Source organism: Notothenia rossii (assembly GCF_949606895.1).
Source record: "Notothenia rossii genome assembly, chromosome: 12".
Taxonomy (NCBI): domain Eukaryota; kingdom Metazoa; phylum Chordata; class Actinopteri; order Perciformes; family Nototheniidae; genus Notothenia; species Notothenia rossii.
The window spans coordinates 4,675,896-4,691,715 of NC_136911.1; the positions used below are offsets into that span (position 1 = coordinate 4,675,896).

Here is a 15,820-nt window from a genome sequence, read left to right on the forward strand (position 1 = left end):
GTTAATGTCACATGAACGTAATGAATTTCGATACTGGATATATGCTGCTTTCATTTTCCCATCCTAAAAGCAAAAACATATTTATATTACTGTTTTTATTCAAATGTAATGAATTTTAAACATATTCTGGCATATTAAACAAAAGCCATATTACCATTATATCATCCGGCTCTTGACTTAGAAAACCCAGCTAACAAATTGTGTAAAACCTACAAATTTGAATGTGAAAGCTGATACAAGTGTCTTGTGGTTTCTTTCAACTAATCATAACCTGTACAATAACTGTGACTGTTGTTAACCATTGTGACATCATAAAACTACCCTTTGTTAAATGAATACAGAGCTAAAGCGAAACATCTGTTCAGCACCTGTAAAGGCATAGTTTCTGCTTCAGAAAGCTGGGTGGGATCATTGTAAGTGAAACCCTTCCCTTTTGTATGTCATTCACATTGAAATAGCTTCCTCATCTTGATGGCACTCCCCTTACTGACCCGGGTTGTGTGCAAAAGGAAGTCAACTGACGTGTACTGTAGGATTCTTATCAGTGACGGTACAGATTAACAGCAGACGGAAATATACAGAATCTTGTTCGACATTGAAAGGAGACCATCCTGTCCGTTTTCTACAAGAGCAGAGGCAACAAACAGAAACTCTAAACAGAAAGTTCACGCGCTACAGGAGGCAAGTTTGGACACGTTTTGTTTCCTGGAACGTCTGTTTACTCTGAGGATCTGCCTGAGGAAGTCTGTCATTGTGAGAGCTTTTATAAGTTTATAAGTTTTGTGAGGACTTGTTAGTTGTAGGTAAACTTCAAGTGTGTCAAGTTTCACACTGGACACTCAGGACTCTCAGGAAACTCAGCATTGTCACTCTCTCACCACTAGAGGGCCCTGTATGACAATTTACAGGAAGTATAGTTATTGCTCTAATATCTAAAGAAGAAATTATGATTGAATTGGCCAATAATTAAGTCTTTCTTATTTGATTACATAGGTGTGTTTTTTGTTTGTGTTTCATATCAATTAGGTCTAAAGGTAGGATAATGCCCTTCAAATTACAAGAGCTAATATAATTATATTGTAGACAAAAAACACAGCAATACACTTTCAATTAACAAGCCATACAATTGTTTTAAAAACGGATACGAGTGTGTAAAAATGAGTATCACAAATTATTGACAAGGTGTTGCCAACCTGATCCGGTGACGTGAACAAGGAAGCTGCACCCAGGTAAATAAAACCTGTCTGTCTGCTCTTTGTTAGTAACAACTTTGACTTGCAAAGTGTAAAGAAAAAGTATAGTGCTGTGCTGTTAGAGAGCCGATGAGTGTTCAGGACTCAACTTCAGGGGTAGCAACATGCTGAAAAAACTCTTTCAAGTCCTGTGCTTCTTTGCTTTTTTCACTCTGGCATGTTTTGTGGTGATTCTATACTTTAGAAACGACAGCACTTTAACTCAGTATAGACAATCGGACGATAAAGTAAAGGTGAACAAGACAGTTCCTCAATGGACCAAAGAACCAAATAATGGATCCCTTAATCTCACCAAAGAAAAGACAGTGATGGCACCCACTCCAAGGAAGGGTTTGGAACCTTGCCCTGACACCCCCCCGCATCTTGTGGGTCCCCTCTTGGTGGAGTTTAATACCAAAAGATCCTTGGATGATATCAGAAAGGACATGAGTCCCGTTCTGAAGGAGGGAGGACGATACAAGCCTCCAGACTGCATCGCCCTGCAGAAGGTATGAGAATAAATGCAGAGACAAATGAACACATATTGGATCAGTTTTCTGTATTATTAGATACATGGAATCTATTTTCAAAGAAAGAGGTGTCAAAACTTAATTGAAGTTTGTAATATACATCATATTTATGTGAGAATTCTGACTAAATCACCAACTTTTATGTCCTTATACTTTCACTAAGGTGATGGCTTTCATTTTGTATTAAGTATTTTCTTGTTGTGTTAATGTGCTAAAATATATTTATTTGTAAGCGTCACTTTAACTAGACCTATAGCTGTTTAGAACAAACAGTTATTTTTTTATTTGTATTTTCTCTTTTTTTTAATAAATATAAAAAATCATAATGACATTAAAAGTAAAACAATACACATATGGGCTTCCTATAGCAAACTCACTGCATTAAGCTGCATGGTGTAAGATATGGTCAGAATCTAAGCATGAAATGCTCAAAAAATGAACAAAGATTATAAACTGAATGCATAAAAGTAACAGTTTGGATGTTAGTTAAGTATAGTGTAAATGTCTCCTGAAATGAGCATGCTAGCCATCAAGAGAGAATAAAGAAGAGCTGCCCCTTCTGAGGACTTTTCACAGTTTCATGATTGTGTATTGTATTAATCCATAGTGGCAAAAATGAGTGTAGCAACTCAAAATGAAGCAGATCAAACCCCTGGTACACATCTGTCATGTCAGTTGGTGCTGCCAGCTGGACGTATACATCTGAACTTCTGGCACGTAGAGCAGGATGTACGAGTATGCTGTATGTTTTCAAAGCAACCAGTTTAGCAGATTTTACAGACAATTCTAAGTTTAGAGGTCACCTATGCAAAATCCTCTTCTTCATGTCTATTCTACATCAACATGTGTCCCCTCTGTGAAAACAGACTCTGAAAATGTCAGGAACAAAGATTCTCTCTCTTTTTGTCCTGATCCATTTCTATAAAAACCTGTGTGAAAATGAGCTGATCAGATTTTGGCCACTTTATGATGTCATAACGATGTTTTGTCTTGTGTAACCATAAGCCAATCACCAACCAAGGTAACCCCCCCCCCCCCCCTCCCCCCCACACCTTATCACCTGAATCTCCTCCTAGAGCACCATTGTGTTCTTTTTAACCAAATGTCTCTCAGAGGGGCGTGGGGAGGCGCTCCTTATTTTCATCTAAAGTAACAGACAGAGAATCAGCACTTTGGAAACAGGGCAGAACAGAGGGGATTATGGGTAATGCTGCAATGATCTGTTTGGTATTTCGAGCAATCCAGAGACATGTTTTGTATATATCCGAGATCTTTAATATATTGATGGACAACAGTATAATAGGGGACTTTAAGATAAGATTTCCCTATATTTATATTAATGCAAACTTCCTTATTTCACTTGTGTAGGTGGCCATCATCATTGCATTCAGAAATCGGCATGAGCACCTGAAGCACTGGCTGTTTTATCTCCATCCCATACTGATACGACAGCAGTTGGACTACACAGTGTATGTTATCAACCAGGACGGAGAGGGAGTGTTCAACCGGGCTAAACTGATGAATGTCGGCTATGTGGAAGCGCTGAAGGAATATGATTATGATTGCTTTGTCTTCTCTGACATAGATTTGGTTCCCATCGATGACCGTAACCTCTATAGATGTTTTGAAAGTCCACGACACTTGGCCGTAGCGATGGACAAGTTTAATTTCAGGTTACCCTACAACACCTTCTTTGGCGGTGTTTCTTCATTGTCCAAGAAGCAATACTTGAAGATCAATGGCTTCCCAAACACCTACTGGGGCTGGGGGGGTGAGGACGATGACATCTACAAGAGAATTGACTTCCGTGGGATGTCCATCTCTCGACCGGACTCTGTGTTGGGAAAGTACAGGATGATCAAACATCAGAGAGACTTGCACAATGAGGTTAATCCAAAGAATCCGGGTAAACTGAGCCAAACTCTTAGAAACATGGATAAAGATGGGCTTAATACCCTCAAATACACAATCAAGGAGATTGTGAAGGATCTTCTGTACACATTTATCACTGTGGATATTGAAGCCCCTCCAAGCTAAAGGAAGGAGGAACCTGCGAAACTGGAAATGCTGTTGACTAAGATATGTGCTATTGTGTGTGTGTGTGTGTGTGTGTGTGTGTGTGTGTGTGTGTGTGTGTGTGTGTGTGTGTGTGTGTGTGTGTGTGTGTGTGTGTGTGTGTGTGTGTGTGTGTGTGTGTGTGTGTGTGTGTGTGTACAATTTGCGTATGACAATCGTACTTTGAACAGAAAAATGTGAAGGTAACAACATGCAATAGCCAGCATTGTTAAATGGCATACTGACAGTGGATTAAACCTTAAATTAAAGTAAATCGTTTTTTTAAGAAGTGTTGGACACAAGATTACTATGTTATATATTTTATGGAGTATTTGGTATTGATGTTACAATGTGCTCAATCTTAATAGTTTACAAATGGTATCAGAATATAATTGTTATCGTCTTTTATCAGGTAAAATACAGTTTATCATATACTTCCTCTTGCACAAAGTAATGATAAAATAACCCACATTATACGTAACATTACTAATACTAAGTAAATAAAATGATCATGATATTGTTCGGTAAGAGTAAAAAACGATTAACTTAACTTTAACTTACTACCAATATGACCTTTATTAATGATGTACACTGTCACCTATTATGTCTGTGTTGGCAAATGATCGGGTGAAGGGTCTTTTATTCATCATTCAACACAATACTTTGTAAATGGGATGATTTTGTACTCAGACATTTGTTTTAAGCAAACAATTTATTGTTTTTGTACTTCAGTGTGCTGTGTAGTTGCATCCTGTGAATACTTGAAAGTGTGATGAAATCAAAAATGGGTAAATACATGTTATAGTGGTGGGGATGAACAGATTGATTTATCTATATATTGGAAAGATGGGTTTACTGCTTTTTATGTATGGCCTTTTGCATGTGAGGAATGTGCTTTTGTCTTGTGAACTCTAGCAATGTTTTGGAAACTTTTATAAAGATTTTAAAAACAACTGTGAGGACATTTGTGACCACTGAGCTTGCTTGTGAACATACATTGAGCTTGCAAGCCTAAAGTTATTAAACCCTGTTTCCTTATTCTCAGCAGGCATAGCATCATTCTTAAAAGAGAACAATTCGTCCAACTAACAATTTACAAATTCCTGCGTGTCACTTTTCTTCTTTTTTTTTTTCGGGTTCATGTAATTGTAAGGCTTCTTTTGTAATTGTGTAAAATCATATCCAGTAGCTTGCATGAGAAACACTGCTGTAGCCAAAGGGGAATCAACAGAGTAAATTATAAGCAAACACCCTTACAGCAATTTTAAAAAGCATACTGATCAAAGTGTGTAGTTTTTCCGCAGTTACTTATGATTTTCTTTTAGATAACTGAGACTTTGATATAACTTGTTTTGAGATTAAATACATCAAAGTCACTCTTTGTGAAAAAATGTAATTACCCCACGATGAACTGAAACATTGGGTTCATTTCAGTCTCTAGCAAGTTTGATCAAAATGATCCTTTAAATTGTTGTTTATCCAATTTTGAAATGCTCTTTGAATTCATAGCATGCCTAATTGTTAAATAGTTTTCCTAATCTTAGCCCATTTTAAACGCAGAGCAGGCAGAGGGACATTTTTCTGAGGAATGCAGTTTTTGGCGAGTGATGTAAGAGAAAAAGGGCGAGGCAGTGAGCTTTAACAATAGGTGTTTGCTTTAGCCATGTGGTCCACACTATGTTTCAGTTATGGCCCTCCAAGGAAAGACGTTTCGGCCCCAGTGAGAGAAGTTAAGTATTCATCTCTTCAGCCTAGAGAGCTGGAGTGACCTGTTTGAAACGTTGATATACTTCGTATTGAAGGGCAGATGCAAGACGTACACTGAACAAACATAATCGTTGACTTTAAATAAATGTATTATGTCAACACGTAATTGTGTTCGGTTAGCTGAATCAATAATATAAAGTTGAACCTATTTTTTTATTTAAACTTAATATTGTTGGTTTAAACTAAGCTAATGCAATTATGTGAAATGTGTTGACAATATATATTTAATGAAAGGTGCAGCACACACTTTGGAGGGCATGCACACTTGTGATGATGTTCATTATGTTGAGCTGTTTATAATAACATTCACATTTTCAATAAGGGAATTCATTTGGATTGTCAGGTTATGTAGCAGTTGTGTGGTTCGCAAGGGTTTCAGCGAAAATGAAATGAAAGTTCAATATTTAGTTCTAAAACAAAGCCATTGTCCTGTGTATCAAACCATTATCTAATTCCCCTGACCTTAAAACTCCTGTCATCATTCATCTTGTTACTCATAATCAAATTGTTATTGTTGGTGCCATGGGCGTAATTTCCACTGGGGACAGGGGGGACATGTCCCCCCCACTTTTCAAAATCCCGTTTGTGTCCCCCCCACTTTTCAAATGTGTTTTTGTGGTCATCGTCACGGAGGAGCGTCTGTGTGTGTGTGTGTGGCAGGAGCGCATTTTGTGTGTGAGAGAGAGACAGAGAGAGACAGAGAGAGAGACAGAGAGAGAGACAGAGAGAGTTACGGGGGTTGTTGTTAGCCTCTGGTGCTAGCTGGGAGCTAACGGAGATTAGAAGCTGTTTCAACAATAAGGAGAGGGAGAGTCCTCTCCTGTCGGACTGAGATAACATCAGCTCAGGGAGGTAAAGGACTCGCTGAGTGATTATATTGTAAACTTTAGTCTAAGTTATCTCAGTGGGTCTCAAACAGTTTGGTCTAAACAAATATGTCCATCTATTTAATACAGTTGTTCAAAATAAGTTAAAAAATAATTCCAATGTCAGTAAAAAATTAAAAACACAGTTTGGAAGGGGAGTGATTAGTAAAATATGCATAAATAAAAAGAAAGAATGCAGACTAGGTAAGATAAAGATATAGAGAGGAGTATATCAATGATTTCTTATTGGTTGTGAGCATATTATGGCTTTTGGAGTATTGAAATATATACAGTTCTGTTTCATATGAGTGTTGAGAGCTGTATCCATAAATCTCTTAATTTGTGCACCAGATTGATGCCTTTAACTTCAATTTAAATAAAAAAATCTTACCGGGGGTGCATGCCCCCGGACCCCCCTATAGGTTGTGAGGTCATCACAAATAAAACAGGTTCATGGATAGATAATTTTGCACACTCGTTATATACACTACACATTTTTCTTGGATTAGTTAACACCATAGTCCCTAATATATATTTGTAGAAAGGCAGGAAATGGAATTAAATCGAGAACAATGTTTCATTGCAGAGGACCCCCTGTTTTGTGTCCCCCCCACTTCTCAAACCAAAGTTACACCCTTGGTTGGTGCTCAAAAGGTCAAAAATGAGTTGTACATTTTGAGTGAGTTGACTGTGATGCAGCTTCACTCAGCAGCGTCACACTTTAATGTAGGAAATGTGTGCCAAACAGATCCGCCCTGTTGATGAATTATTTATAAGTGAAAGCATTGCACAGCATTGCCCTGAGAGGAACTGTGGTATCAGATAGAGGACGAGGGGCTTTCCATGAGGATGCAGAGGTGAACTTTTCCATGAGAAATTAACCTGTTAAGGATGTGTGCTAAAGGTCAGAGCACTGTATCAATGATTAAATCTCAACCACTGCATTTCTCCTTGCTTCTGGTGGTTGTTCATTTAAAGGTTGTGCCTCTAAATTAATGTGTGTCTCTGAGTACAGTATATGTGGGTTCAACATGTAGGTTAGTGTGTGTTTTTCTGTTTACATGTTTTACTGCACCAGTTCAACTTCAATCATGTCTCACACACACTGTATCAGCAACCCCCCAAACACTCACCCATCCTCCTTCCTGCCCAGCCCCCTCTTTTCATTGGTTGACCTAGTAGTGTTACTATGGGAACGACTGTAGAGAGGCTGCCGTGAGAAATGTGGGGTACAGCGCACACGCATACGCACACGCACGCACGCACGCACACACACACACACACACACACACACACACACACACACACACACACACACACACACACACACACACACACACACACACACACACACACACACACACACACACACACACACACACACACACACACACACACACACACACACACACACACACACACACACTCACTTGTCATGGCAAGGAAACCCTTCATGATGTCATTCTTTTGTTATGTCAGTAATCTTGTATACTCTCTATCAATATCTACTGCTAAACTGTACTGAGTAGCTAAATAAAGTTACATTTAAAGAATAATATTTGTGTGCCTTTTAAGACACCCAAAGACAGTGAATAAAATAAATACTGGAAAGGTAAACACAGCAAAATAGGATGACATTTTCCATATTAACCACATGTATAATCACTCATATCTCGCACACTAAAGCCTTTGTAACTCTTTATTTTTTCTTTCTCTCTTTATTCACTGAATGAATAGAGACATAACTTAATACATTGGGTGAAATGACAGGATGACAATACAGTTCAAATAAGACATATGAATGAAAAGAAAAAGTAAATATTTGATTAGATTAGATATTAGGTGTGTGGTGTATATACGATATTAGCAACGTTACAGGGAAATCGGTGATGCAGGGTACTGTGTGCGTGGTTGGGTGTATGTAGGCGCCACTTGTAGGAGTTGGTTTCAAAGAAGAGAAAAGGAAAGAATAAATAGTTAGCCTGATGATTCCTGTGGTCCAACAATGTAATGATATCTTGTGTTTGCTTTATTTATGAGTATGATTTTATGTTTGTATTTCAAAGGGTGTATAAAAGGATATGGGTTAAATTTAAAGAAATACAAAGCTTGTTGAACGTCAGGGGGGTATTATTTTGAGTAATGATTCTAGGTAAGAAGCACAATTATAATACATATATAATAAGAACAGTAGGCCTAGTGACAAAATAATGACAGGATGGGAATGTAACTTTACAACACAGTCTCACGGCATTCCGTGTTATTCACAAAATTATTCTATTGATTTGTGTTCACCAATACGATTTCCCCATTTTTTTCGTGTCACAAACGTGTCGCAATGTATTTATACTGGTAGTATGTTTCGTGCCTGCACCAAATAATAACAAATTAGAAGGAAAAAAAGAAAAAAAGAAAATACAGATTTCAGTATTCTGAGGTTCTGAGCCCCATTTCTTTTCCTTGCAGACAGCAAAAAAACTCCAACATTATACAACTTAAAATAAAAGGGTTAGGCTTAGGGTAACATATTGAGTAAGAAAATGTTTTTATGATCCACACAGCTTCCGGTTTTCCAAGACCCGACCTGACAAAAAGACGTGGTGCAGGCACGAAACTACCAATAGAAATACACTACTTTTAAAATCGTTCTGTGTGACACGAAAAAAATGCAAAAATCATGTTGGTGAACACGAATCAATAGACTAAATAAATGTTGTGACTAAACACGAAATGCTGTGAGACTGGGTGAACTTTAAGAAGAAACAGCACATTCCTAGTCTTTAAAATAAAAGGTTAAACTTATAGGTAAGCATAAATTCACCCTTTTTCCATTTCAGCTTTTCTGCTCTGGTGTGATAGCTGCGGGCTAATGCTAGCCAACGCTAGCTAATGTTAGCACATACTTGCTAATGTTAGCAAACAAACAATTGCTGTAACTGACATTACTGAGTCATGTAGCTGATATATGAGTGTGTTGCTATTACATGTGTTGCTATTACACTGCATTTTGCATACCATCATGCTGTCATCTTCAAAATGTATATTTACCAGCTAGATAAAAGATTTATATAAAACCATTAAGGCAAGACAAACCCTCACACAACTCGCACAATAAATCTTGTTCTCCCACTTTTCCCCCTCATTTCTTTCTCACTCCCTCCCTTGTTCTGTCTTTCCAGTGTCTTGTATAACAGGTTTTTTGTTCTGCACATGCTTAATCCTCCCCTTTACCAGAAGTATGCACCCAGACAAACATACATAGGCCGACACAAACATGGCTCACAATGATGATGACGGTCCACATCCAGCCGCAGCAGGAGATTAGTGATTAGATCAGCTGACACACACACGCACACACACACACACACACACACACACACACACACACACACACACACACACACACACACACACACACACACACACACACACACACACACACACACACACACACACACACACACACACACACACACACACACACACACACACACACACACACACTCACTGTCAGCAACATTAGCTTTCATCTGGTGGGCTGGAACAAGTGAGTGTTATGGTCTTACGTAAGGCTTTCACATCAACCTCAGCGTGCAGAAACTGAGAGAGAGAGCTGTATTGAGAGGGAGGGGGGGTTTGCAGCACCATTACAAAGGGGATTCGCACTGCACCAAATTATCCTCCCACTACAAATACATGGGCACCCAAACCACAATAACATATAAGCTTATTTGAGCAATATGTGTATTCCTCAAAACAATGAGATCCCCCCTCCCTTCATTTATATTCAGGACTCACAGGTGCAAAGAGTTCCACCATGCATCAGCTGCCTGTCTTTGTCATCATATTAGCTGTCTGTCTTTGTCCTATACATCTTTTCCCACTACAGACTAACAGCAGACAATGACACATCCATCAGGCTTTCATCTCAGCCAATCAATAAAGTCCTATCGATAACGTATAACTCCCAAGCCAAGCAGCCCCTCTCTCCGAGTGTGACGCCACAACAAATGGCACACGCTGCACAACAAAAGCGTCTCTGTTTCTCACCCTTTCTCCCACCCAAGTTACTCTGTGGGGATTTAAACCACCGGGATGTGGGGGGAAGGAGACATGGAGGATGGGGGTAGATGAGAAAGGGGCTCTATCTCTAACTGGTTTTACTCTAATTATACAAAGCCTCTGACAAGTGTATGGATTCTTGTGTAGATGTGGTCAGAAAGAGGCAGAAGCTCGTCTATCAGCGCAAACAGTTTTATTAATTAAATAAGAAACGTGGAAAGATGTTGCACTGTGTACAGACAGACGGTAACAAAAAGAAGGAAAACATAATGTGTTTTGTATCGCAGCGAATTACAACATAAAGGATAACATGTTTAATCAGAAAGAAAAGAGTCAAATGGGAACAATTCAAGGAATAAGCAAGGTGGCAATATGTGTGTGGTAAATGTCATTGTCAGTTTGCATTGTCCCTGTGATACTTAGAAGTGTTGGCAAAACAACATTTTTAACCTATGATGCATAATGACAAGTCCCTTAGTTCATCGCTCCCTTCTCTGTCTTTAACTGAAAAAACATTAATATAAATGGATTTGTGACAGTGGCATTAAGTTTAATTATCCAGCCATTACATTGATTCCCTATTTCCATTCTTTTCTCAATCTGAAGAATGGAGAATTAAAGTGATTGCATACTTAATACAAATAGCAAACAACAAATTATAAGCAGGGTAAATATGAACTGACATGGTCTTTCTCTACTCCCCAGATTACCTTTAGTCTGCACTTTTTAACGGCGGGGAAACACACTTACTGCAGATCATGTTACCCCACGACCTCATACTGCACTACACCAGCAGGAGGATGAACGATATCTGAACCTGGAGCAGTGTTGTGGATCAATCAACACATCCCTACTGAGATGGAAAGCTATCATGAACTAGAATAACCCTCAAGTGTCATTGGTACCGTTGTGGTTAGCAGTAGAGAAACTTGCATGATCTCGAATGTCTTGCCCTACAAAAACCCCTCTCTTTAACTGAAGGGTAGGGAACACTCTGCCCCCTGTAACTTGTCTCACTGAATCACTGACAAAGGCCTTTTAGCACAGCAAAACACCCCCTCATTCTTAAAACAAGTGGCGCTTTGCGAGGCTCAACACGCGATGGTTTGTCTTCATTTTTTCGGTGCACGGGGGTCTTAGAAAACAGTCAACTTCACCATTTGTCTTGCCCCCACAAAAGAGGGGCAAAGAGGAACACAGTCCAACAGAGGAAAATATATGCTGACTAATGATCTACAATGATGTCAAGCTACATTCACACACAGCTGCGTTAGTAGAACAGCCAGGAGAGGGTGGGTGAAGGACTCTGAACCTGACTCAAATGTTTTTTCCTTTACTTGTGTTTTCATACAGGAAACAGTCTATTTTAAATAAAAAGCTTTCAGACATATTCTGTCTCCCTGAAACTGGCTGACAGAAAGTACTTCTTCCTGTAACCCACTCTCATCATCCTGTACAGTGTGTTAGAAGAGAAAGCAGGGCATTAAGAAGCTGCCACATGTTTTAGATCTGAGCAGTATGACTTTTAGGAGAAACCTATAAAAAGAATATGAAATCATGTGACGAAAGTACGAAGAAAAGCAACTGGTTGTTTTTGCATGTGTCCTTAGAGAAGAAAGTCATCCAGTGTAGCTACAAATACAGTGCCAAGGCTGAACAGTGTGTGTACGGTCCTTCAGTGTTCGATGATGTTCCCTGACCTTTGTGCCTTGTGGGGCACTGCATGCGGAGAGGGATAGAAAATGTGTGTGTGCATGTGTCTGTTGAAGCATCAGTGCAATGGATCCCTCCAGGTCGAGTATTGCGATAGTGTTACACGTTTCTTTAAGTAAATCAAAAGTTGTAAATCCCAGAGATTGAGGGTGTAAGTGAGATCCAGATGCAAGATTTAGTCCATCCACAATAATAATAATAATAATAATAACAAAAATACAAATCAAAACTGTGGAGGTCTCCCATTCCAAAAAACACAGGATGTCATGTGGCCTTCTGCATGGCATGTTAAACAAATTGGGTTTTGTAGCTACAAAGTAGGTAATTAATAAAACCAGATCTCAAAAAGAGCGTCTCCAAAAACAAAACAAAAATGTCTGGGTTATTCCAGCCCGTGGATATTGTTCAGTCTGTCCAAGACTATCAGAGGCTGTGAAATGCAGACTAGAGTATTATTTTAACTTTGGCTCTAATATCAAAGGATTAGGAGGTAATTTGTTACAGATTAGACAAGATGACAAACTCAGGAAAAACTTTGATTTGATTAGTTCCATATGAGCAACTATGCCATGTGGAATTCCATAATAAAATGTAAAAGATAAAAGGTGCTCTGCTTATTTTCTTTTCGTTTTGCAGTGTGCAGTTGAGCTTTCAGCAGGTCAGGATTTTTTTCCAGGAAGTTACAAGGCATGTGTGTCTTTTGCGAGACCAAGATTGTCAAGAGTCAACCTCCAAAGTTCCAGTGAGGGCCGTGAAGTGTTAACCCAGCTTTTTGGAGTCTCCTTGTGACTTTCTCAAGGGAACAAAACCACGTATTCTCTCCTAACCCGTCATAAGCCAAAACACATAAAGAATGAGAGCTTTCGAGATTTGAGAGGAATTTACAGGCTGTTAACTCTACAGCTCAACATTTTTCTTGGTCTGGGGAAACCTTTGGCTCGGCATAAACAGCACAGAAGTGATGTACACTCAGGTCATCAAGTTAGTAGGTGAGAAAGCACCCATTCCACAAGAGCTACTTCTTGTTGGCGGCTCCCTTTGTGCTGGCAGGTTTGTTTCCAGAACGACGGACGGGCACCTTGGATACAGGGATCCTGGTGCGAGCCGGAGGGGCCTGGGTCTTTGGTGGAGGGGATTCAGCCTCTAGCACAGACGAGAGGGCTGACTGGCTTACTGAGTGGGGAGGCGGGGTCTGTCTGCTGCTCACTGGGATCTTGGATTCCCGAGGAAGGCTGGTGCTGCCTTTCATTGATTGGAAAGAGGAAGAGGAGGAGGATGAAGGAGGGGATGTTGGTGAGCTGGGGCTCAGTTTGTATTCCGTGGATGGAGAGGGAGTACTGTTTTGATCTTCATCCTCTTCAGGGTCATTGTAGAAGTCGTACAGGTGGTCCCCAGAGCAACTGTCGCGTAACAGAGCAATCCTCTGGTTCCGCTGCAGCCCGCTCTCATCAGGTGTGGCTGTGGGCGTCGCTGAGGGTGTGTCCCAGTAACCCTCATCACTGAGAGGCTCTTTTTCACCGGGCGATGTGGGTAGACGGCCATGTGTGTGAGGGAGAGGGGGTTTAGCTGCCCGGCCTCCTGCTGCACCCCCTACTGGAATCTTACTGAGGCCCAGTGCCTTCACTTGGGGGATCTTTCTGTCTGTGCTCCTGTGGGCTGAAGGAAGGTGACAGCTGGAGGGGGCACGGGGGGGATACGTGGAAGTGGGCGTGGAGGAGGAAGGTTGGTGTGATCGGGGCAAAGCGGGGGAGTTGTCACCTGTGGAGGGAAGCATGTGCCAGAGCCCCTGCATGTCGGCATCATCCACTCCTTCTGGACTTGCCATTTCTTCCCCCCCACCCATGTAGGCCACCACACCGCTGCCGGCTGGGTGCTGCTGAGGTGGGGGGGGCGCCCGGGCCCGTGCGGGGAGGGAACAAGGCACTGAGCATGCAGAAACAGAGAACATGTGTTGGATCCGCTGCGAAGGTAAAGGGGGTTTGGTTGGGGAGCTACGAGACGGGACACTGGTGTTACCAACAGTTCTCCCAACACTTGGTCCCACACTCCCCCCTCCGCTGCTGCTGCTGCTGGTGCCACTGCCCCCATTACCCACTGGCCCCTCTTCCTCAGCATCAGCAATAATGTCACCACAGCCTGTCAGAGAGTCAAAGCTCTTGAGGGACGTGACGTCAGTGAAGAGGAGAGAGCAGAGGCGGTCCACTGAAGGTTCTGAGGGGGGGTCACCCGTGCTGCAACAATCAAAAGGGGGTGTAGCGAGTGAAGGGGTGAGGCTGGAAATGGATGCTTTGGCTATTTGGATAGGGGGGTGCAGCGGCGAGTCAGTGGGTGTGTAAGGAAAGGGGGAGTCTGGCTCACCAGATGGCCCTGGCATGGCAACACAGTGTGGGGGTGTCATAGTAACACTAGTAGTGGGAGTCTCTGGGTTGGGTGATGCCCGTGCATCCCCACAATCCACTTGGTGATGAGGAGGGGGTTCAAGGGTGAGCGTAATATCCGTTACCTTTTCAGAGTCGGCAACATCCCCATCCTTCTCCAGCTTCCGTTCAACCACTTCCCCCTCGCCATCATTTGTTTTGTCCTTACGTCTCCATCGCATGCTGCTAAAAAAGCCCTTTAGGCCCCTCCCTCTTCTGGAAATCCCTGTCCCTCCATTTTCACTCGACCTAAAACTCCCTCGTCGGAGTAAAGAGAAGAAACTTAGCGATTTGCTGAGTGACCTCACCGGCCCTGCCTCTATGATAGCAAGCCCCTCCCCTTTCTGTCCATCAGCATCGTTGTTAGAGCTCGTTAGTCCATCGTGGGTTCTGCTCCTAACGAGCTCCACCGACGCCGCTGACTCGTTTCCATTCAAAGAATTCCCATTGTCAGAGTTCCCGTTGTTCCCGCTGTTGGTAGCCCCTTTGTTCCTGAAGGAGAAGAAGCTGGCCATCCCAGAGCCGGTGCGCCTCTTCCCGAAGAGTTTGAAGGCAGCTTTGTTGATCTTCCCTGTGGGCTGGGGGTCACACTGAGGGGCCACAGGAGGCTCCACACACTCCGACTGCAGCTCCATTATCTAGCACTCTATCGCTCCCACTCTATCGTTAGCCTCAAGCTCTCTAGCTGCCTCTCTGTCCTCTCTCTCTGTCCACACATACACTCACCCTCTCTCTCACTCTTTCTCTCGACCCTGCTGTCTGGTGCTCTTTCACTCCCACTCTGACTTGCTCTAACGCCTGCCTGCTGGTTTTCTCTCAATGCCTGCCTCCCCTCCCCTCCCCTCCTCTCTCCTACCCTCCCCTTCCCTCTCTCTCTCTCTCTCTCTCTCTCTCTCTCAGTCACACACACACACACACACACACATGCTAGGACCTGCTCCTTACTGTAACCATGGCAACTGGGTGGGCTAAGCAGCTTTCGTCAACGTTGGCGGGGCGCCAGTGTCTGTCCTCCACACCCTCCCCCATCCTCTTCCTCTTCCTCCTCTCTTCATCTACCTTCCCTGTCACCAATGCACTGTTTGCTCTTCTCTTTGCACTACTCATCAGTTTACAAGCCACACGTGCAACATCCCTGTGTGCGTGCGTGTGTGTGTGTGTGTGTGTGTGTGTGTGTG

The 15,820-nt window shown here is 41.9% G+C and overlaps 2 protein-coding genes across 2 annotated transcripts; one reads left to right on the forward strand and one right to left on the reverse strand.

Annotated features, from left to right (window-relative positions):
- Nucleotides 1-477: 477 nt before the first annotated feature.
- LOC307026525 (beta-1,4-galactosyltransferase 1-like) lies at nucleotides 478-4,770 on the forward strand. The gene is made up of 2 exons (XM_079662006.1): nucleotides 478-1,741; nucleotides 3,131-4,770. Exons 1-2 carry the CDS (start codon nucleotides 1,358-1,360, stop codon nucleotides 3,797-3,799), a joined length of 1,053 nt encoding a protein of 350 aa, XP_079518132.1. The 5' UTR covers nucleotides 478-1,357; the 3' UTR covers nucleotides 3,800-4,770.
- A 4,191-nt stretch (nucleotides 4,771-8,961) lies between these two features.
- On the reverse strand, nucleotides 8,962-15,444 carry amer2 (APC membrane recruitment protein 2). Its single transcript, XM_079661229.1, has one exon. The coding sequence runs from the start codon at nucleotides 15,275-15,277 to the stop codon at nucleotides 13,241-13,243; it is 2,037 nt and encodes a 678-aa protein (XP_079517355.1). The 5' UTR covers nucleotides 15,278-15,444; the 3' UTR covers nucleotides 8,962-13,240.
- Between the last annotated feature and the right edge of the window lie 376 nt (nucleotides 15,445-15,820).

What these genes read in the sequence shown, in the direction of transcription:
- LOC307026525 (XM_079662006.1), top strand. Translation starts at nt 1,358, where the DNA reads ATGCTGAAAAAACTCTTTCAAGTCCTGTGCTTCTTTGCTTTTTTCACT. An exon ending in ACTGCATCGCCCTGCAGAAG is followed by an intron (nt 1,742 to 3,130) that starts GTATGAGAATAA and finishes TCACTTGTGTAG; the next exon opens with GTGGCCATCATCATTGCATT.
- amer2 (XM_079661229.1), bottom strand. Translation starts at nt 15,277, where the DNA reads ATGGAGCTGCAGTCGGAGTGTGTGGAGCCTCCTGTGGCCCCTCAGTGT.